This window comes from Panthera tigris, chromosome D4 (genome assembly GCF_018350195.1).
Source record: "Panthera tigris isolate Pti1 chromosome D4, P.tigris_Pti1_mat1.1, whole genome shotgun sequence".
In the NCBI taxonomy this organism is placed as follows: Eukaryota; Metazoa; Chordata; class Mammalia; order Carnivora; family Felidae; genus Panthera; species Panthera tigris.
The window spans coordinates 70,221,495-70,244,732 of NC_056672.1; the positions used below are offsets into that span (position 1 = coordinate 70,221,495).

General features: G+C 44.0%; 1 protein-coding gene across 8 annotated transcripts in view; it reads left to right on the forward strand.

Annotated features, from left to right (window-relative positions):
• Positions 1 to 23,238, forward strand: part of PALM2AKAP2 (PALM2 and AKAP2 fusion) — a 505,394-nt gene that overhangs the window by 467,125 nt on the left and 15,031 nt on the right. For all 8 annotated transcript variants that reach the window (XM_042965217.1, XM_042965223.1, XM_042965222.1 and 5 more), the window contains one exon: positions 3,050 to 5,453. In XM_042965217.1, the coding sequence (XP_042821151.1) occupies positions 3,050 to 5,453 (2,404 nt within the window). The remainder of the gene's footprint in view (positions 1 to 3,049; positions 5,454 to 23,238) is intronic.

The window sequence follows — 23,238 nt, forward strand, 5'->3', positions numbered from 1 at the left end:
GAAAGAAGCGGGAGGAGCCCCCTTGTAACGGGAAGGAGAGAGAGCCGCTTTCCTGTTTACACCCTCCAGTGCCTAGATTTTTTACACAAGTGTATTGGAACGGAATCATGTCTCAGTACATTGGGACTCCAAACTCTGACTTTTAATCAGTGATCAGCATTTGTAAAATCTTAGTTTGACCCATCATAGAAGATATTCAAGGCACGAGACTCATCATTTCTGACGAAAAGCTAATGGTAGTCTTTTTGACATTGCGAAAATGTATTGTCACAAGCCGTTCTCAGACTTTGAAAGTTTTGAATCAGAACACTTGCTACTTCAGAAAGTGTGCCTTGAAAAGGGTTGGTATACTTTTTAAGTTCTGAGAGAGAAGCAAACGCTGGCAGAGCATCTCCTAGCTCATTGTCCGGCGCTTGAATGGACGTACCCAGGAGAAAGAGACAGTGTGCTCCTGGGCAATGCTGTGGAGGGGGTTCAGGACCTTCTATCCCTGTGATTAGCAACAGGAGAGAACTATAGGCAAGTTTTTCACTCCTCCTGACAAGACGAAATAAACTCCAAAAGAGACTTAGGGCTTCCTAGGAAGTCCAATTTTTGTTAAGAAAAAAAGTGTCTCCTGGAGCTTATTGTTACTGCTAATCCATTATGACCCCACAAAATAAGCTTCCTGCATGTTTAATGAATGGATTAATGACCAAATGAGCTATAGAATGAATTATTTGCCTTTTAAATTCCTTTAATGCTATGCCACCCTCTTTCCTCTTATGCCAACTACTCTAAAATACTTTATGTTCAATAGGGCAGTGATTTTCAACCATTTTTCAGTTCCAGCAACTTCCTACCATTTTCCTATCTTCCCTCCTCCGCCCCCAGAAGCCAGAAAGGATACAGGAAAAGCTCTCCTTATTCCCATAAAGACTGTTAGCAGTAAATCATTGACTAAATGAAGCTGGAGTGGGAGACTCACAGATAATCTGTCTCTCACTGTAGCAGTGCTTTGTGTCTCTTTTTGTTGGTCTCTTTATTCCAGTAATAGCTTTCCATGGAGTAGGCTAATTTTGACGTAGGTTTATTTGAAATTGAATGGCAGCCAGTAAGTGGCAGGCATTCAAATTTTCTGTAATTCTTAGGGTGCCTGGGTGGCTCAGTCGGTTAAGCATACCCCTCTTGATTTCAGCTCAGGTCATGATCTCCTGGTCATGAGATCAAGCCCCGAGTCAGGCTTGGTGCAGAGCACAGAGCCTGCTTGGGACTCTCTTTCCCTGCCCCTCCCCCACTCGTTCTTTCTTTCTCTCTCTCAATAAATAAATAAAACTTAATATTTTTTCTGTAATTCTTAACGGCATAGATATTACTGGCGATTGCCTTGCCAAAAGAAAGTCTAGTTAATGTTTTTAAAAGGCAGTAAAAATGTCTTTGACATGACTCTTGATGTCATTCTAAAGATAAGAGAACCATTAGCTTATAATGGTAAAAAAATAAAATAAAATAAAATAAAATAAAATAAAATAAAATAAAATAAAATAAAGATATTAGCATTATAAATATTAATGGTATTAAAGGACCAGATTTGGACAAAGACCAGAACTAGACTGGAAGTTCATCCAAGACCAGAAGGTATTGACAAAAGAATCATTGTTACCTATTCCTAAAGAAGGAACATATATTACTTGATTGATTTAAGTCTACAGGAGAATGTAAAAAATGAAGAGTGAAAGAAACCACCTGTTCATGGGTGACCTTCCAGCTCATGGATGACCTTCTAGGTCATGGATGACCATGAGAGTTTTCAGCATTCTGACAGAAGTGCAGAGCATGTAGGGTAAACTCCCATGCTGTTTAAGTCTCATGAACAAATCCATAATTATGAACCTTCCTTGGCAGTGTTTTGAAATGAATCTCCTGAGAATCATCCTGAGGTGGTGTTTTAATATTATGTTCTAAGAGTTTAAAATTGTTCACAACCGATGCAAATGAAAATGGTACCATCTTGCAGTTTTGCATTGTACTATGTAATATGAGGCATACTCTAGACTCAAGAGAGGAAGACAAACCTGACCAAGGTGTCAGTGAAATTCTTGAGGGACACTCAAATTAAGCTTACAGTTTACCACTGAATTTTCTGAGATAAACCAGAATCCTTGGGTATGAAAAAAAAATCCTCCTAGAATTTGAAAATTAATTTTACTAATGCCAAAAAAGAAATCACATGGGATTGGTGAAAATATAGGATTTATTTCAAAACATTAAAAAGATGTGGTTTTTCTTATTTAACAATAAGATTGGAGCTATCACATATAGTACATTTTAGGAACTGGAGAATTGCCGCTGGCTACGAACTTTTCAAAGCAGCCCTCACTCCTTAACTAAGGAGTGTTGTTTTGATGTAGTCCCAGAGAACAGAACTATACAGTCAGTGGCTTTGGTTACGGTGTTTATAATGTACATGATCGATTAAGAGCCATTGCACTGGGGCCCTGTAGCTGTTAAGGAGCCATTGAAGGAATCTACTGTTTTCCAGTATTTTCTCTTGGAAAATTTTTCCAGGAAGTTTCTTGTCTCCAGAAATATTGCATTACATATGGCAGAGGATTTCAATAAAAATCGCTGATGCCAAAGGACCATCTTACTCTACTTGGGGACGCACAAATAGTCCTATTACATTTCTGCAGTAGTTTGCTATTAAGATATTTTATTAAATTCTGGTACAATTCCTGTATAATCTTTTCTACTTTAGAAGATATTTGAGCAATGTCTTCAAATGATCTGAATCTTAATTTACTTTTAAATTTAAGAATGGGACTGGCATTTATTGAACGTTCTCTGGACCCCCAGTAAACAAAGCAGAATCTGTAACATCGAGAGGTTTATGAATGAATTACCACAGCAAAATGAATATGCGAAGAATTATTAGAAGAGAAATCTCTGTTCCAAAGAACTTGTCATTGCTTCAGTTTTTCTTCCAGTGAGTTACCAGTTAATTTCTCAGGGTTCTCCTCCATAAGAGATTTAATAGCTAACCCTGACCTTTGTTGTCTCTTTATTTCAGAAGCCTCCCCAGCTTTCTGAGGATGATGTCCGGCTAAAAAACGAGAGAGACAATTGCAGCGTCGGCCCCCTGGAGCCTGCAACCAGCTCCCTTCCCCCAGATCACAAAAACATGGAAATTGAAGTCTCTGTTGCAGAATGTAAAAGTGTTCCTGGAATCACCTCTACCCCGCCTTCCATGGACCACCCCTCCCCTTTCTACTCACCCCCCCACAATGGCCTCCTCGCTGATCACCATGAATCTCTGGATAATGATGTGGCCAGAGAGATCCGCTATCTAGACGAGGTGCTGGAGGCCAGCTGCTGCGATTCTGCTGTGGACGGAACTTACAACGGCACGTCGTCCCCAGAGCCTGGAGCAGTCGTCGTGGCGAGCAGTCGAAGCCCACCTGCCCACACAGCCATCCAGCCAGAACTCACGGAGAGGGCAGCGGGCAAACAGGCCCCTCCTCACATCGAGTTCAGCACAAGCAACTCTGACACCATGGCAGAGGGTGGAAAAGCCAACGGCCACTCGCCTGACCAGCCCCAAGATCTGCTGGGGGACGGCCTCCAGGCACCCACGAGCCCCAGCTCCTCCACCAGCTCGCGGTGCTCGGGCCGTGACGGGGAGCTCACGCTCACCACACTGAAGAAGGAGGCCAAGTTTGAGCTGCGTGCCTTCCACGAGGACAAGAAGCCCTCCAAGCTCTTTGAGGACGACGAGAATGAGAAGGAGCAATTCTGTGTCAGAAAAGTGAGGCCTTCGGAAGAGATGCTGGAGCTGGAAAAGGAAAGGAGAGAACTCATCCGGAGCCAGGCCGTGAAAAAGAATCCTGGCATCGCGGCAAAATGGTGGAATCCTCCCCAGGAAAAAACCATCGAGGAGCAGCTGGACGAGGAACATCTGGAGTCGCACAAAAAGTACAAGGAGCGCAAGGAGAGGAGGGCGCAGCAGGAACAGCTGCTCATGCAACAGCAGCAGCCGCCCCCAGCCCAGCTCTGCGCGGCCCCTGTGGCCTCACATGACCAGGCCAGCGCGGCAGAAAACGTAAAGGAGGACATCGTCACCGAGCAGATAGACTTCTCTGCTGCTCGCAAACAGTTCCAGCTCATGGAGAGTTCCAGGCAAACAGTGGCCAAGGGCCAGAGTACACCTAGGCTCTTCTCTATCAAGCCCTTTTATAGGCCTCTGGGGTCAATCAACTCAGACAAGCCACTGACCATCTCGAGACCAGCTTCCGTCGGGGGCCTTCCAGAAGACAGTGGTGCATCAGCAGCCAAGGGGCAGCAGAAAGCCAGCTGTGCCCTGGAGAGTCAGCCTGCGGGGGGAAGCCAGGGCAGCACAGCTCCTCAGGGGAGGGAAGGGCCCTACAGTGAGCCTTCCAAACGTGGGCCCTTATCCAAACTGTGGGCAGAGGATGGGGAGTTTACCAGTGCCCGGGCCGTCCTCACTGTGGTCAAGGATGACGACCCTGGGATCTTGGATCAGTTTTCAAGGTCAGTCAATGTCTCTTTGACCCAAGAGGAGCTTGACTCTGGTTTGGATGAATTGTCAGTGAGGTCCCAGGATACCACTGTCCTGGAGACCCTGTCCAACGATTTTAGCATGGACAACATCAGTGACAGCGGGGCCTCCAATGAGACAACCAATGCCCTCCAGGAGAATTCACTGGCTGATTTTTCTCTGCCCCAGACTCCACAAACTGACAACCCTTCAGAGGGCCGAGGAGAAGGCGTCTCCAAGTCCTTTAGCGATCACGGTTTCTATTCCCCTTCATCCACACTGGGAGACTCTCCATCGGTTGATGACCCCTTGGAGTATCAGGCTGGTCTCCTGGTGCAGAATGCCATTCAACAAGCCATAGCCGAGCAAGTGGATAGAGCTGTGTCCGAAACCAGCAAGGGTGGGACAGAACAGCAGGGACCTGGAACAACTCTAGAGGAAGCTGGCACTGGGGCTCCCAGTTCAGAGAAGCCTCAGGGCATGTTTGAGCCGCCTCAGGTGTCTTCTCCTGTTCAAGAGAAGAGGGAGGTATTACCAAAGATTCTGCCTGCTGAAGACCGGGCACTCAGGGAAAGGGGGCCCTCCCAGCCACTGCCAGCCGTACAGCCCAGTGGCCCAATAAACATGGAGGAGACCAGACCGGAAGGGAGCTATTTCAGCAAGTACTCAGAGGCAGCTGAGCTGAGGAGCACAGCCTCGCTCCTGGCCACTCAAGAGTCCGATGTGATGGTTGGACCCTTCAAGCTGAGGTCAAGGAAGCAGCGGACTTTGTCCATGATCGAAGAAGAGATCCGAGCAGCTCAAGAAAGGGAAGAGGAACTGAAGAGGCAGAGGCAAGTCTTGCAGAATACCCAGAGCCCCAGGGCAAAGAACGCCCAATCGCTGCCCTCCCGAACATCATGCTACAAAACCGCTCCAGGTAAGTGAAGTGCGCACCAGAGACAGATGCCGTGGGAATCGGTTGATTCCAGTTTATGTGTTTCTTTGTGGAGCCTCCTCTGGGTGTGGCTAGAATTAGTGTCGGGGGCACTGACACAAGGGTTTTTGTATCCAGGGACATGCAACTGGAGTCAGAAGAACCCTGGGCCTGGACGGTGTGCCATTTCCCAGAGGATGCAATGGCTCCTCTCCCATTGTTCTGTTCCGGGTTTGGTTTAGTAGAGAATTGTTCTCTTCTGTTTGAAAGGGCTGCCTCTGGCTGAGGGAGGGGCAGTGTGTCAGAGTGAGCCCATGTGTGGACTGTGTTGGAGTCGGTAGCTTGACCCTTAGCATCTGTAGTTAAATCGAACCCATCTGATTTGGACGAAGTGCTCTACTAACGCCGTCTGAGTGCCAGGTTCTTTCCTAGCAATGGCAGTCATGACCCAGGGTTGCGGATCGACCATAGATGTTTTTGTCCCTCTTCTGTACGATTGGACTGGTCTTCCTTTTAGTCATCACGGTGCCATTTCTTTGGAATCAGGGGTGGTCTCATTCATTCTTATCCTATGACACATTTGGAGAAATTGAGTGACTCTTTGTAAAGGCAGGTCTTTAGTCCCCTCCCATTGCCTGGGCAGTCCCTTTGTATACTTTGTGTAAATGGCTGGTGGTAATGTGGCTACCATTATGGACAACAGCGTGACCAGTAGTTTTTGTTTCCCATTTGGATATGATGGCAATCAGAGATCTGCACGTCCTGCTGCAGAGAAGTGCTACTCAAAATGTGATCTGGGCTAGTCCACGGACTGTTCGTTACCAGTCCATGCCGAGAATAAGTACAGACATTGAGAGCAAGCATTTGAAAATTCTTGTCGCAATTTGGCATTGTCCTCAAATCCAAGTGTGGAGTTTTGCGCTTTTTTTTAAAGTATTGGTTCATAATGGACTGAGGGGTAACTTCTTTCACTGGAGACTATCTAAAAAGCATTACCCTAACATATAATTGTTGGCGTTTGACTTGGTTTATCCAGATCTTATTCCCATCTTGACACTTGGCTTCCGTCAAATCTACAGTGACTCAAGGTAACCCTTTTGATTATTAATTTTTAAATTTTGAAACAGTCTCAACCTTAAGTTCCCAAGTACAGTGCAAATATCTCTTATTATGAACCATTTGAGAATAAATTGCCAACATGATCTCCGTCATCCCCAATTTTATAGAATATGCCTCATTCCGGATTTGTCTATGCTTTCACATGAGTACATGTAGGTTATGCATCTTGGTAGGACTACCACAAAAATGATGTTATTTCTTCTCACTGTGTCCAATCAGGGACAGATGTTGACTTTTTTTTCATATAATATCAACTTGGATCACCGGATTGAGGGAGTGTCTTATAAGGTTCTAGAGTAAAATTACTTTGTCCTTTGTAATTAATAAATATTCTGGGGCCTTTGGGTGACTCAGTCAATTAAGTGTTCGACTTCAGCTCAGGTCACGCTCTCACGGTTCATGAGTTCAAGCCCCGTGTCGGGTTCTGTGCTGACGGCTCGGAGCCTGGAGCCTGCTTCAGAGTCTGTGTCTCCTTCTCTCTCTGCCCCTCCCCTGCTTGTCCTCTGTCTCTCTCTCAATAAACAAACAAACATGGGATGCCTGGGTGGCTCAGTCGGTTAAGTGTCCGACTTTGGCTCAGGTCATGAAGTCCTGGTTTGTGGGTTCAAGCCCTGCATTGGGCTCTGTGCTGACAGCTCAGATCCCGGAGCCTGCTTTGGATTCTGTGTCTCCCTCTCTCTCTGCCCCTACCCGCTTCGTGCTCTCTCTCTCTCTCTCTCTCAAGAATAAATACACATTAAGATTTTTTAAAATAATAAATAAATAATAAATAAACATTAAATATTCTGTACAGTTAGTTTGGCACTATGTAATCTTTATCCTACTTCTCATCAAACTTTAAATCTATTCATGTATCTATTTATGTAAGTGTGGTCTTGTGGGTTCCTATTATATTCAGTGGGTTATAATCCATTTCTGTTAGTTTTATTCTTAATTTGTGTAGATACAGCTTATGGGAGCCCTTTCAAGTTAACTTCATGTCCTTTTGACATGGTCTCATTATCCTATGGAAACGTCCTCACTTTCTGACACCACAATATGTTCCAGTCTCATCTGATACTTTCCTAACCCTGAAATCAGCCATTTTTTCAAATAGCACTAATTCCTGTTAGTGGAGAATGGAATTTAGAAATCAAAATCTGGGTGATTGGTGTGCTCATTGTTATTAGATTGTTTGTCCCTGTTCCCAGGCACTCTCAAAGGACAGAATTAGAAAATATATACACATTCTGTCTGTCTGTCTGCCTGTCTGTCTATCCACCTACCTACCTACCTATCTATCTTGAAAATCATGAGCTCACCCTGATACCTTTAACTCTAATCTAATACCACAGGGCTCATATTCTCCCCATATTTGTAACCTCCTTGTTGACAAGATACCCGGTTCAAATACCCTTGATGTATTTATTGTTTGAGCAATCCTCTCCTTGCCTTATGTAACCAGTCTCCTATTTTCCTTACCCAACTTGGGTTCCAATACCCTGTGCTAGGTCACCTCTGTCCCCCACCCACCTGCTGTGGCTTCAGCACAGCACTCTGGGCCACTGTGGTATCCTACCCTCAACTGCAGACACCATCTTGTAGAGCTCCTCCCCAGTGGCTTTTGGACTAAATTGTTCATGAAGGAAAGAAAGAGAGGGAAAAGAGGAAAAGCCTGGTGACTTTCTTGATATGGTTTTTAATTCCTACAGGTCACAGGGCAGTGGCCAGCTAAGTGAGGCAAAGAAAACTTGCAAGGGAGGATTTTTTGTGTGTGTGCTTAATAGTGACCAGTTGGCTTTTCCCAAAGATCCTTAGTTGTCAAGTTCATTTCAAATTCTTGTGGGCTAGCTTGGCACAGAGATGCCAATGGGCATTCTGCATGGTATCCTAGAAAAAGGTTTTATACCACTTGAATTCAGCCCAATCTGAGGAGCCTACTTCATGTATAAGTGACTGTAAAGGGCCTGCACAAGAGCCCAAAGTCTGGCAGAGGAAGGTTCTTCAGGCATCTCATCAACTTCTGCTCACATAGGAGGTAGATACCATGGCTCTCCTGTCAGTTATAGCTGGCTCTACCTACCTAACCCTACCTTTATGTTATTTATTATAGAACCTTCCTGCAAGTGCGTGTGCTCAGTGGGTATTTTCATTTTTCTTCACTCCACTTTTTTTGTTTTGTTTTGTTTTTAAGTAGGCTCCACGCCCAGTGTGGAGCCCAATGCAGGGCTTCAACTCATGACCCTGAGATCAAGACCTGAGCTGAGATCAAGAGTCAGATGCTTAACTGACTGAGGCACCCAGATGCCCTTTACTCCTCTTCTTAATTGAGCCTCCCACCATATTGTTCCCTTCCTTTATTTCTCCCATGTGAACAAGATTAAAAACATTTCAACACTTTCCTCTGTTCCCTGACCTGCTGCAGTCTTTTGATCTTCCCCACCAGGCTTAAAATAAGACAGGGTTCTAGTGTTTTCCCTTAGCATCCCAGCAGCCCAGGACTACTTTTCCCAACACTTCCCTGTAATGTCCTCCCCTATATCCCATTCCATAGGATTGATTCTGCCACTTTGGTAAGATGGTAATCCATCCATGCAAGTCTGCATACTGCAGCTGTCTAATTATTGTACTGAACACAGTCGTGAAAATGATGCGTGTGCACCTCATTCCTTCATGTTTATCTCTAGAACATTTAAAGTAGGTGGCAGGGCTTCCCAGAATTATGACATGGATTGAAAGGAACCGAATGAAAAATGTGATTTTCTTTCTCTCCATGCCTGGTAATGTTTGGAGTGTTGCTTGGCTAGCCAGCCTCTAAGTTCGTAATCAAGGAGGAGGCTGACACATCGCTCTGAGCAGCCAAACTGGACGATTCATGGCCAGGGTTAGAACTGTTGGCTCCAACTTTGGTTTGGTGAATGGAGATGTTGCTAAGTTCCTATTGTGCTACTCCACATGTCCCACCAGTAGAGGTGACTCAGCTGGTCTGTTGCGTGACCCAGCGTGATGATTTGATATCAGGTGATGAAAAATATAATTTTTAACTTCTCCTCTGGTGGAAATCATGTTGATGACATGCTGGATTCCTAAAACCTAAGGCAAGGAGAATCCACTGAGAGCAAAGATGCAATAGGGAAAGAGATCTACTAATTCTCTCCAACCATTCCCCGGGTGTTGAAAAGACAAACTTGTTTTTGCTTTTAGTTTCCCTGCCTTTCAAAGATGGAGAAAGATATTTTTAAAATGATACTGTCATTTTCAAAAAACAGTTGTTAGGAAAATTATTTTGGAAATTTTATCTTGTTGGCTCTTAGGAGATTTTAAAGGAAGAAGTTCCACTTAAATAGGATCTGTGTGACTTTTGCTCATACAGAGGTGAGCAAGGCAGATGCAGTTCCTGCCCTTAAGGAACTTACAGCTCAGTAAGAGAAACTTACTTCAGACAAACATGGCAATTTCATGGCAGAGAAGCATGAAAATCTGTAAGAGCACAGATCAAGGAAGATCACCTCACTGGGGGTATAAGGGAAGTCTTCCTTTCTTAGGAAACTACTATCCAAGCTTTGAACTGAAGGAGTAAAGTTGGGTTCAGGGGGTAGGTGCAATCGTTCCAGTGAGAAGGAAGGGGCACCAAGGAAGGCCCAAAAGGAAAAGAAACTTGGTATGTTTGAGGTACTTAAATAAGGTTAGAGTGGATTAAAGGAAGAGATTTAAAACAAAATGAAAGAGTTGGTTTGAAGCCAGACAACAAAGAGCTGCCTTCATCCATGAATTGATGGAAAGAGCTGCCTTCATCCATGAATTGATGGAAGAAAAGTCTTTCCACTTTAATGAGTCCATTCCACCAGCTTCTGTTGAGCTCTTCCTCAGCATAAGAACTTCTGAAGGCATGTTGCCATGCATGTTGACAAAGGCTGTGTGTCGTGTGGGAGGCCATATTCCCAAGAGTGAACACACGTGTGCCTTCTGTTGATGGCACTCAGAAGTAGAGAAGAAAGGAAGCATTCCAGCAGGTGAACTAGCCTAACACACCCCTGAGGATCAAGTTTGGGAGGAAAACCCAAACATTTTATTGAAGTTAAAATTCAGATCTTTCCAAATGTCTTTTCATATTAAGGCTGTCAACAGTTCTCACTTTAGTGCCTGGTGTCTATTATTGGATATCCTGGTTTCACTTCCAAATTCTAGGCATGACAGAGAAACCTAGTTAGTTAGGTGATATTACTTTGGTTTTTCAAAATAGTATCCATTTTCATGCCAGATGTTGAACTGATCTACCAAGTCAGATAAGTTGCCCAGTGGGACATCATGGGGAGTGGTAAAGGAGAAGGTGTGGATATTGAGTTCCATAACTTGGAGTGTCTGCTCATGTTTTTAATATGTGGAAAGATGTGATAGTTACATATCTTATAAAGATAAAATTTCCAACGAGTTTCAGCTTCAATTGTCAGTTTGAATTAAGGTTGCACAGGAGGTGATCATTACATTATTATAAAGATTATTGGCTGGGTCTTTTTTCTCTCTCCTCTATGATCTTCAAATATCATGAAAAAAAAGTCCTAGACAGAAAAAAAAAATTATGTCAGCATAATATTCATGAAAGAGAGCTTGGTGGCTTATTCCATGCTAAAGTAGTCTTCACTGGGGATGCCCTCTTTGCTCCATAGTAGAAGACCATGTGTTGGCAACCGGTAGAAAAATTCTGTCACAGGCCCAGGTGACAGAGGGCTCTCCTTCAGGAGTATACAGTGTTTCCCTTTCGCACAGGCAGGCACAGGTTATATAACCTGTAGGGGTCCAGCTGGCTGTGTGACAGTACTAAAGCTTAACGTGGAGCACCTTGCAGAGCATTATCTCTACTACCATATTTCCTGAACATTCCTTGGTGACAGAAGCCTAATCGTGGTAGCTACAAGTTACCTTAAAGCTGTGTACCATACTAGTGACTTCACACACATTTTCTCATTTTTCCTTTTCTCATTTATTCCTCCCAACAGTCTTCCGAGATGTAACACAAATTATCCAAACCCTTGAGGCCAGATCTATTCAGAATTTTTCTGATTTAAGAAAAGCCATAATGTGTATATACTATTATTTATAAAAGCATTGCAATGCATATGCTATTACGTGACCACCACGCCCCGCCCCGCCCCAGACAGGGTCCTGAGCTACCCCCATCACTGCATTAGACTTCTGCTATAAAACTGAAGAGGAGTTAGTTTCATCAAGTGGGATCGTTACATCAAGAAGGACTTCATGCCTGGTCTCGTGAGGTTTGCTGCCAAGTAAGTTATGACAAAGCTGGTTTTTTAGAGCTTGTTTGGATTTTCAAATTGGACATAAGAGGTCATGGGCCTATACTATTATTCCCCTTTCAAAGAATTAATACCAGAGTCCAGAGAGATTAAGTAACCTGCCGAGGTCACTCAGCCAGGTAGTGGCAGAACCAGGTTCAAACCCTGGCTCATCTGATTCCGAAGTCCGTATTCTTTCTATACCCTTTCTTAGCCACCCCTGAACCTGCCCCTCTGCCCTGGAGGTCTACAAGGTATGTAGTAACAGCTCCCCTCTCCAGCCTACAGTGATTGAGCTCAGTCTCCCCCCGACCCTCTCCCAGTCTCCGGTCTGACCCCTGCATTGTCTTGGGTCCTTCCTACCCCCTGCTTTTTGGACCCACTCTAGCTCTGAAATCCCCTGCTCATCACGGTCTGGGCGAATGAGTTTGCTCCCAGAGGCCACGAGACAGTGCTACCCTAGTGACCCAGAATGGGTCCTTTGTGCTTTCAGAACTTAACCCCAGTGCTCCAAATTACAATAGGCAAAACTGCTGGTGCTATCCAAAAGAGCTGAGCAGATGGCGGAGGGGACCAGCATGGTCCGGGTGAGCTATCTAGCCTGATGGCTCCTGTGAGTTCTTTCTGAAAGTTGGTTTACCAGAAAGAAGCTCCTTCATTCCAGACACAGGTCTATTCCCTGAAATCTTTGGAAGAATTGGGTACTTAAATGAAGACTCAATCTCTTAGTTTGAGAACATGCAGGAATAAGTGTCCACTCCATTAGCTGAACATGTTTGGTGGGTTGGGGCCAAAGCCAAATACATTAGTTTACTGGTGGTCATTGAACACCGCGACTGCTTTCTGCTGTTCTCTTTGCTCATGATTGATCCTTCTACCTGGGACCAGAAATTCCTTGTGTTTTATTTATCTTCAAATTGATTTATTTATTTACCCAGCAGATATGCTCATTTTTAAAAAACACATGCCATTTGGGAAGGAATTGTCAAGAAAAGGTTAGACCGAAGAAGTGTTTGGCAAAGGGTGAATGTATGTGGTGAAATCAGGACTTCTCAAATCCCAGAATTCAAACTTCTCTTTGGGCATTGCCCCCCAAGGTTTGGAAGGGGCAACTGCTGAGGCTAAGCCTATCAGCCCCGCTCCCAAGAAGGTAGGGACTCCAGTCTTTCTCCCATGAAGAACCCACGGCTCTGGCTTCTGGGAAGTAGAACTTGAGAAAAGGCACTACATCTCTACCCGTTTAATTCCCCGCTCTAAGCAAGTTCTGCCACCACTGCTCATTGTGCTGGGTCTTCTGATGAATGCACAGTGTCACGGCTGGCCCCCAGTGGTGCTCATGCCTTGTTGGGGACACCACAGGGCATCTGTGTCGCCTACTCTTTACCCCTGTGTGTGGCTACTCCGTGCTCCAAGTTAGGAGAGCGGCTTCCAAAAAAAATCAGACTCCACCACGTGCTAAAAAAGATGTAATCTTGAGCTAAGAAAGAAAAGATGAATCAAAGGACCTAATTCTTGTAAAAATCCCGGCTCTACCCCTCGTAAGAAATGTGAGCTAATCAAAGCCAGGCGTGGGAGCAGGATGTCCCCTGTGACTGCAGGAGTCCAGTCAGGATATGACTGTGTCTCTTAACCAGCCATGCTGCTATTCCCTCAGGAGACTGGCATTTCACATCCATCTGATCTTTGTGAATAAGCTACTACTTACGGGGTGGGGAGCTAGGGGCGGTGAGTGGGGAGTGTACCAAAGAGTGCATATTAGATTTCATGTAATGGTATTTTATTTCTCATGACGTTCAATGTAACCGTCAAAGGTTTCCCAAAACCTGTGTGCGTCCAACCTCACAGGTATTCCCAGTCTGTCTGTATTTCTCAAATAGAAATTCATACCTTATGTAAAAAAAACTGGTCAAGGAAACTTAGGTGCCTAAATGTCACAGTCACTTCTCTGGATTTATATTTGAAGTTCAGATCCCGACTCCCCTGCTTGCTTAACTGTGTGACTGGCTTACTTCACCTGTGTAAGCCTCAGTCTCCTCACCAGTAAGACGGGAGTAAGATCATACCGACCTCCGTGCCCAGTACCCAAGAAGAGTTACTCTTTTGTTGTTACTACAGTTACTGTTATGTCTTAAGACAAGAGCTAGAAAACCTTACAGAATTATGTAGGAGTTGTTCTTCTACAGCTGCTGAAATAAATGTCAAAACCTGCATTATAAAATCGCTTTCTGTTCCTAGTTGGTGTATTTTCGTATTTACTTCATTAAAATTTAAAATCTCACTTACAAAACCTGAGTTCAGGAATTCGTTTTCAATAGTCAGCTGTGATTTCAAAAAACAAAGTGTACTGGGGCACGGTGAAATTGCGAGTCCATAAAAATGTTTCCTTTCTCTTTCCCTTTGGGGGGGTAGAAATCATCACACAGTCAGACCCACCATGTTGGTAGAAATGCGTTTAACAAAAAGAGCTTGGTGGGGGAACTGCTATTTGCCGTGATTTTCATTCTTTCTGTTTTAATTTTCTTTTTCTTTTTTGGTCTTGAAACTGTGCTTCACCTAGAGAAGCAGAGCTCTTTCCTTCTAGAGGTTTCACCTTCCAGTCCTGTTCATTGAGGATGACCCAATATCAGCAGCTCATCCAACACCCCGATCTTTAAGGAATAATATTTGGAAATTTCTCAGACTTGTTTCACCGGGCCAGGGGTATTTCTCATGTCCGAGCTAGGCTTACGATCTGAAGATTCATGTCATTGCATTTCAAAACCCTGCGACTTTCAGGAAAAGAGATAAAAGGACCAGGGACCAGCTTTTGGTGTGTGGGTCACAGCTGGAACCCCACAATCACCTGCTCCCCGGATCTGACAGGAAGGATATTCCCTTTTACTGGGAGGAAATGAAGTTGAAAATACAAGTCTGAGCTCATTTCTTTCTGGCGACTTGTGAGTCTTCTTAGATGTTTGCAATCTTATCGCCATGCTGCGTGAAGAAAGGAGGTCATTGAAGGAGGCCTGGCCAAGGCATGGCATCTGGTGGGCGTCTTTGTTCGGTTCAGTTTGGTTTTTAAGTAAGAGTGGGTGATGGCTTTTTCTTTTCTTTTGAGAAATGTAGAAACAAAGGATCTTTGATTTAAGAACTCAGACACCATATATGTGGAGTGTAATGGTCACCAAAATCACAGTGTTTGGCCAAAATAATTTTCTAAACTTTTAGAAGCCACATCCTTGGCTTGCTAGAAGTTAGCCTTGTTCCTACGGAAGAAGGGTCCGGCTGTCTGGGATGGTAACGGCTGTGCTTCCAGCCTGTGCCACCTTCGCTCGGGTTCCTTGTCAGGGAGCAACCGTGGTTCTTCTCTCTGACGCCTCCTCCCCTGGGCAGCATAGCCTGTCACAGATGCCCAGGGGAAATCCTTCTTGCCTGGAAAATTCAGAAGTGTAGCCAAGGCCTGGCTTTCTCTCTGTGGACCAGAACGGGATTTAATTATTTATGATTAAATAAGCAGGAAACACAAATTTGTGTTTTCTAGTTTTCCATTCATGATGGGCGGGGGGGGGGGGGGTGGCGCGCTGACAGCATTTACTAATTTGGAGTGAAATTTAGCTGCCCCCTCTGCTCCTTAGTCCACCTTGCAGACCACGGCCTGGAATGCCGCTGTCACAGACGTGAGCAGGGCTCACCAGAGGCCCTGGTTGGGGGCGGGTGTCAGCTCCTCTGGGTGTGTGCTATCTGGTGAGATACAAAGGCTTGCGGATTGCCTAGTCCATGAAGCAGCTTTATCTACTTTTCTTGGCATGGCTAATAACGTTTAAAAGATTTTTTTTCTGGTTTGTTTTATATTTTTTAATTAACTCATGCTTTTAATTAATTCATTGGAAAACAAGGAATAAAGATAAAAATAAAAGTAATTCCTAATCCTAACTGCTACCTGCCTAGGCTTCTCCATGCACATACGTGCATAGAAGGTAATATTGGGCTTATATTTGTATTCATTTCCTATCACTGCTGTAACAAATCGCCACAAATAAAGGGGCTTAAAACAACACAGATTTATTATCTTACAGCTCTAGAGGTCAGAAGTTAGTAGTGTGTCAGCTATGGATTGAATTGTGTCCCCTCTAAATTCATATGCTGACAACGTGGATGGAATTAGAATGTATTATGCTAAGTGAAATACAGTCAGAGAAAGACAGATATCATATGATTTCACTCATATATGGAATTTAGAAACAAAACACATGAACATGGGGAACGGAAGGAAAAAATAAGACAAATACGGAGGCAAACCGTAAGAGACTCTTAAATACAGAGAACAAACTGAGGGTTGCTGGAAGGGAGGTAGGCAGGGGATGGGCTAACTAGGCGATAGTACTAAGGAGAGCACTTGTTGGGATGAGCACTGGGTGTTATATGTAAGTGATGAATCACTACATTGTGCTCCTGAAACTATCATCACATTATATGTTAACTAACTTGGATTTAAATAAAATTTAAAATAGAAATAGAAAAAAATTAAGTTAAAAGAAATTCATATGTTGAGCCCTAACCCCCAGTGGAGATGGGCACTTTGTGAGAGGTAATTAGGGTTAGGTGAGGTCATAAGGGTGGGGCCTTTGTGATAGAATTAGTGCCCTTCTAAGAAAAGACACCAGAGATCTAGATCTCTCCCTGTCTCTGCCATGTGAGGACCCAGTGAGAGGTGGCCATCTGCAAAACAGGGAGACAGTTCTCACCACAACCCAACCATGCTGGCACCCAGAGCTCAGACTTCCAGCCTCCAGAACTGTGAGAAAATACATTTCTGTTGGGTAAGCCACCCAATCCATGGCATTTTGTTATGGCTGCTCAAGCAGACTAAGATTGTGTCTGCCTGGGCCAAAATCAAGGTGTTAGTAGGGCTGTGTTCTTTCCGGAGACTCTAGGGCTCCGTCCCTTTCCCTAGAGGCTGCCTGCGTTTCTTGGCTCACGGCCCCTTCCGCCCTCTTCACTGCTGGCAGTGTGGCACCTTCAAGTCTCCGTTTCTCTGACCCACCTGGACCTACATGGTTACACCAAGCCCAACTGGATAATTCACAATAGTCTTCCCCACGCAAAGCTTTTAACTGCATCATGTCTGCAATGTCCTTTGGCCAGGAAAGCAGCGTCTTTGCAGGTTTTAGGGATTAGGATGTTAAGCATCCTAGCGGAGGCTATTCTTCTTCCTGCCACAGGACTGTTCATCTTATATGGAGTGAGGTTTTACCAGATGTTGTGCATGCACTTGTGTTTTCTTTCACACAGCTAATAAGTGGTGAACCAGGATTTGAACCCCAGCAGTCTGGCTGCAGAATCTGCATTCTTAAACCCCTGCAATCTCTCTCTTTTTTTTTTTCTTAAAACATTTTGAGTATTTTCCCATGACCTTAATTATTCCTTTAAGTTGGAGAGACTAAAACATGATTTGTCATAACTAAATAATACTCCATTATCTGAATGAGCCAAAACTAATTTAACCATTTTCCTACAGTCAGATATCTTGGTTTTTCCCACATGTATAGTTATAAAAAAAAAAAGAATACAACGGTAAATTCTTATATGTAAGCTTTGTGCCTATACTTAATTATTAACTGAACTTGTGGGAGCTGCTTAAGTTAACTAATATACGCTAGAGAACAGCATTTCACCAATTGTTTTCCTTGAGACATCAATAGGGATTCTATGAAATGAGGTTCTGTGGTTAAATAAATTTGAGAAATGTTTCATACCTACCCTTGAATAAGTGATTCACAATCACAATAGCACTAAAACCTTAGAGAAGTCCTCTGGTAAAGTAATCCATCTCATTTTATTTTTAAAGCTTTCTTTAACCTAGTGTTTACCAATGACTTTGTTAGCAGCAAATACCGTCTCACAAAGCAAAGCCAATAAGGCACCCTTTTAGAAACAGCTTTGGAATCATCCCCCACCCCCCAAGTGAAGTTGCTTACCTTCAAGCACCTTTAAGAGCTTGTCAAGTCTAAAATTACTCTAGATGAGTATTTACCCCATGAATATGAAAACCTAGTTCAAAAAGATATATGCACCCCTATGTTTATTGCACCATTATTTACAATAGCCAAATCATGGAAGCAATCCAAGTGTCCATCGACAGATGAATGGATACAGAAGATGTGGCATGCATATATGGATATATGTATTGTATATAAAATATATATTACATATATATACACAATGGAATATTGCTCAGCCACAAAAAAGAATGAAATCTTGCCATTTGCACCAACATGGATGGATCTAGATGGTATAATGCTAAGTGAAATAAGTCCGAGAAAGACAAATACCATATGATCTCATTCATATGTGGAATTTAACAAAAAAATACAAATTAAAAAACAGACTTTTAAATATAGAGAAAAACTTGGGGCGCCTGGGTGGCTCAGTCGGTTAAGCGTCCAACTTCGGCTCAGGTCACGATTTCACAGTTCGTGGGTTTGAGCCCCACGTTGGGCTCTGTGCTGACAGCTCAGAGCCTGTAGCCTGCTTTGGATTCTGTGTCTCCCTCTCTCTCCACCCCTTACCCACTCATACTCTCTGTCTCTGTCTCTCTCAAAAATGAATAAACATTTTTTAAAAATTTAAGTATAGGGACCAAACTAATAGTTACCAGAAGGGAAGTGGGTGAGGGATGAGTGAAACAGGTGAAGGGGATTAAGAGCACACTTCTCATGATGAGCACTGAGTAGTATATGGAATTATTGAATCACTGTATTGTATGCCTGGAACTAATATAACACTGTATGTTAACTACACTGGAATTTTTAAAAATAAAAAAAATAGTAACTAACAAATAAATAAAGTTACTCTAGATGAAATAATTTGAACAAAATCCTGTTTACGAAGGAAACCTCCACTGAGAATCCCTGCCTAGTTTTACATCAAATGTCATAGAACTTGTATGCTCGCTGCTCTGTAAATATCAGGTACCAGCCTTTGGCCAAGACGGACACAGATGTGCCCTGAGGTCTGCATGACACTTTCTGTTAATGTTGTTTCACAGGGACAGTGACTGGTATCCTTCAAGAGAGCTATTTTGTAGAGTATGCAGTCCAGATGAGGAGCTAGACAGCAGGATATTTGTCATTGAAAACAGAGGCCCCTTTTAGCTATCATTAGCTCTATTCAGTCATTCACTGAATGGATAGACATACGAGAGCAAGCTTTGGCGGAGCAAGCCGGGATGGAACCCGGAGGTGCTGGGAAGTGCTGTGCGAGAGGCGCACCAGTGAGCACCAAAGATAACCATCACTGTTCTGGAATTGTAATGGGGTATGTCCTCTGGGCCAAAGAATTTCAAGGGGCCTTACAGGGCCATGGGCAAGGGTGACATAGACTTCCCAGGCCTGTGGCAGAGACCATTTTGTATCACGTTCATGTAATGATCCCAAGACCCAAACGATGGTATTGTCTGCAATGTCCACTACTGGGGGAAGAGTATTAGAAGTCTCTTCACCATCCTCACTGAGAAGACTCTTGGCTGCAAACTTGGGCCTTCTGAAGAAGATGTTGAGTATGGAGCAGATCCATTTCCCCCTATTTGGCAATCTGTGTGATTCCAGGGGTTCTGTGCATGGTTTGAACCATACTGGGGGTGGGAGGGTTGGAAATCACAGTGCCCAGCAGAGAAGCCCAGCAAAGCTGATTTCCCCTAAGACCAACTAAACTGATTCCAGAAGTCCAGAGGTTCCTACCTGTTACGCATGTGACCTCTAGTGGCCATAACCGGTAAAACTTGCTCCAAAGATGGGTGGTTTTGTGGGAATACTCACAGGAAAGTATCTTTTAATGTGCAATACTTGATTACTTTCTATATTAACCCTTCACCCTCTTCACGATTCTCTTTCAGCATACATACCACCATATAAGTTAGCCATAATCAACACGATTTGGTTTCCAGACAAGACCCAATTCTGATTGTTACTTTAGCTAACGTAACTTGGGCTGGCATTGACATCTGAGTCTTTGTGGTCTAAACCACTCACAGAGGTCATGGCATCGACCCTGACTACATCCCAGGGTTCTGTAAGGATCAAACGACGTGAAGCCTATCTAAATAAATAAAATTCCATATAAATGTGCTTGCTATTACTGCAAAGCCATTGAGTCTGTGATTCTGTAGACCACGGTTGTTTTCTTTCATGGAGTTGGTGAAGACATTTAAGCTCTTCTGTCAAATCCTTTGTTGGGAATTTTGTCCCAACCCACAATCATGTAACAAGTGGCTGCTATGTAGATGTCATAATGTACTTACTGGTTCATTCAACAAACATGAGCTCCTACCTTATGCCAAATACCCCAGTGGGTACTGGGGTCCAGCAATGACCAGGAAAGACAAAGTCCTGTTCTAACGGAGTTTACACTGAGCTGAGTTAAAGGATTCATAATGGCTGAAATTGCCCCTATCCTTGGTTGAAATGTAGTTTAACTGAGAAGCTGAAAGACCCAGGTATGATACAATCCGGTATGTGAAAAGGCTTTCATAGAAGCATAAACAAAGTGCCTTGAGGCAGGGATCCCCCTGTGGCCGTGTGAAAGAGTGAAGTTAGAGCAGTGAATATGGACTCTGCCTTCTGGAAGATTAATGCTGGAGGGGTGACTTCTGGGAAATTATTTGGAGACCCATGAGGTCACCTGGAAAATGATCAACCTGGCGATTTGGTGTCTGTTTCTGGTTCTGGAAGAGTTGCCAAAATTGTATGCAGAACATGCCCTTGAAATTGCTCGTTCTTACTTGGTAGACATATTGTTTTTGAGATTCTAAATAAGAAGTAACCAGATTCACTGGATGCTCCCTGTTTTAAATATTAACTTTATACACTATAAATATTAATTTAGTCCTTATACCAACTGCATGAGGTAGGTACCTCTAGCATCATACTCATATGCTGGTAGAGACCCTGAGGTAGAGAAACAGTAAGTAACCTGCCCAAGGTTATTTGGCTACAAACAGTGGTGGATTCACCCCCAAGCAGCTGGTTCCAGAGCTGCATGCTCACCACTGTGCTGTATCATTTCTCAAGACTTCATCTCAAAGTCCATGGGAACTTTTAGAGACACACACAAGACATTCAGGGTAATACTGCCTGAGGTCTAGGATTGTTTCAAAATATTTCAGTATGAAAGAAAGGAAGGAGGGATGGATGGAGAAGCCATGGGGCTAATTATTTGGGGTGGCTGGGTGGCTTGGTCAGTTAAGTATCCAACTCTTGATTTCAGCTCAGGCATGATCTCACAGTTCATGAGTTCAAGCTCCATGCTATCAGCACAGAGCCTGCTTGGGATTCTCTCTCTCCCTCTCTCTCTCACCCCCTCTCCCATTAAAAAAAAAAAAAATCTTGCTATGATTTAACACAGTTGATAGATCTCTGGGCATCATTATAGCATTGCCTGTTTCCATAATAACAAATATAATCCATTGCTAGTGAATTTGAGGATTTTGAAATATTTATTGTCTTACTGTCAATATCAAAAGACTTTTTATTAATGATCTGGGTAATTTAGGTCAAGGTAATGAGTTTCACTAAGTTATTGATGCCGATGGAGTGCCCTGTGTTTTGAAAACTACTTGGCACCTAATGTGCCAAACATCATGGCCATATGCCTTCTGTTTTAACCAATAAGGATCGATTTTCCTGCCAAAAGTATTTGATAGAATAGCAAAATGTCTGAGTGAGAAGGAACCTCAAAGACATCTTCCAAAATTCTCATTTTATAGCTGGGAAAGTTGAAGCTTGGAGAACTTACATGATCAGCCCAAGATAAGAGTGGGAACATTAAATGTCTGTGTACAGTGAACACATAGCTAGTTAATGGCAGTGCGAGAATTAAAACCTGGGTTTCTTGAACTCTAGGGGGTGGGGAGGGTGTCCAACTCCCATCAAGAGGAGCCGTGCCCAGAAAAGGTCTGTGGCAGCCCACGTGGAGAGTCTTCAAGCCCAAGTCTCCAGGCTTCACCTGTGACTGCAGCTCCGGCAGGCAGTTGCCAAGTTAGAAGTCTGGGGAGGAAGGTGAAGAAAGACGAGCCACCTTCTGCTTAGGAATGGAAGGGGTCAAATGGATCTTCATCCTCCCCTGGTGGTTTCCAAACTTTTAGATCCAAACTTTTAGGTTTTGTGTGTTTCCTCCACATCCCCTGTTTACACGCACCAGCTGTGTCTCCCACAAGGGGCATGGAAAAATCATGGCTGTTGCACCTGAAGATGCTTCTCAGTGGTGTAGTTGGGGCTCTGTGGCAGTGAAATCCCCCTGTGATGGGCCAGAAGTGAGGGCCAGCCATTTCCCAAGAGGGAAGGATGCAGACGGTCTTAATAAAAGTATCTGGAGTCACCACCACCACACCATCCCAGTTGACCTGATCTCCTTATCCTGAGAAGTCTTATAGGGCACTTCAAAAGGTAAAATCTCACCTTTCCCATGTCTGGTGCACACCTTTCTACAACACTGAACCTGCCTTTGTCGGTGGCATTCCTTCCTTAAGGTCTAGAGGTCTCAAACCACATGCTTTCCAGGACCCCAGCAGGTAAGGTAAAGAATGAAGTTGGCCAGGGGTACCTGGGTGGCTCAGTTGGTTAAGTGTCCAACTCTCAGTTTCGGCTCAGGTCATGATTTCACAGCTTCGTGGGTTCAAGCCCCATGTCGGGCTCTGCGCTGATAGTGTAGAGCCTGCTTGAGAATCTCTCTCTGTCTCTCTCTCTCTCTCTGTCTCTCTACCCCTCCCCTGCTCATGCTGTCTCTGTCTCTCTCAAAATAAATAAATACAACTTAAAAAATTTTTTTTTAAAAATGAAGCTGCCCAGTGTGAGACCGGGGTGACCTGGAAAGAACAAGCCTAGTTCTCACTCAAAGGTTTTACAGCGCTGTTTTGTCCATGCAGAAAGGCTCAGCAGGCCAGCTGCCCAATCGGCAGCTTCTGGTGCAGGGAAAGAACCTGGTGAGGTTCTTTTGCCTCATCTGGTACCATCGCCAGCACCCTGGGACCTCAGCACGGCATCCCTTTGGAAGAGCCTGTTTTCCTCAACTGCAAAAAGTGGGTTTCTGAGGCTTGAAGGCACTGCCCTCTCTGACGGTCGGATTCAGGAATCCGTGATGGAGCACATGTCCCCAAAACAACTGGAGCCAGTGTCTGACACGTATTTGCAAAGTGCCTGTGGGCCTCCTTGGTCTGACTGACTTTTAGCACTGGTGTCCTCGAGACCTTTGTTGGATGGGCTTGTGACATTATCTTTATTAGCTTTCAGTCCCTGTGCTCAGGTGACCAGCACCGTTCCGGGACCACTCTGTCAGAGGTTGCATTTTGCCAGTGTTCTCTTCTTTCTAGAAGCCGTCATGAGCAGACGAGCTTAGAAAGGGTGTTCTCTTCGTGTTGTTTC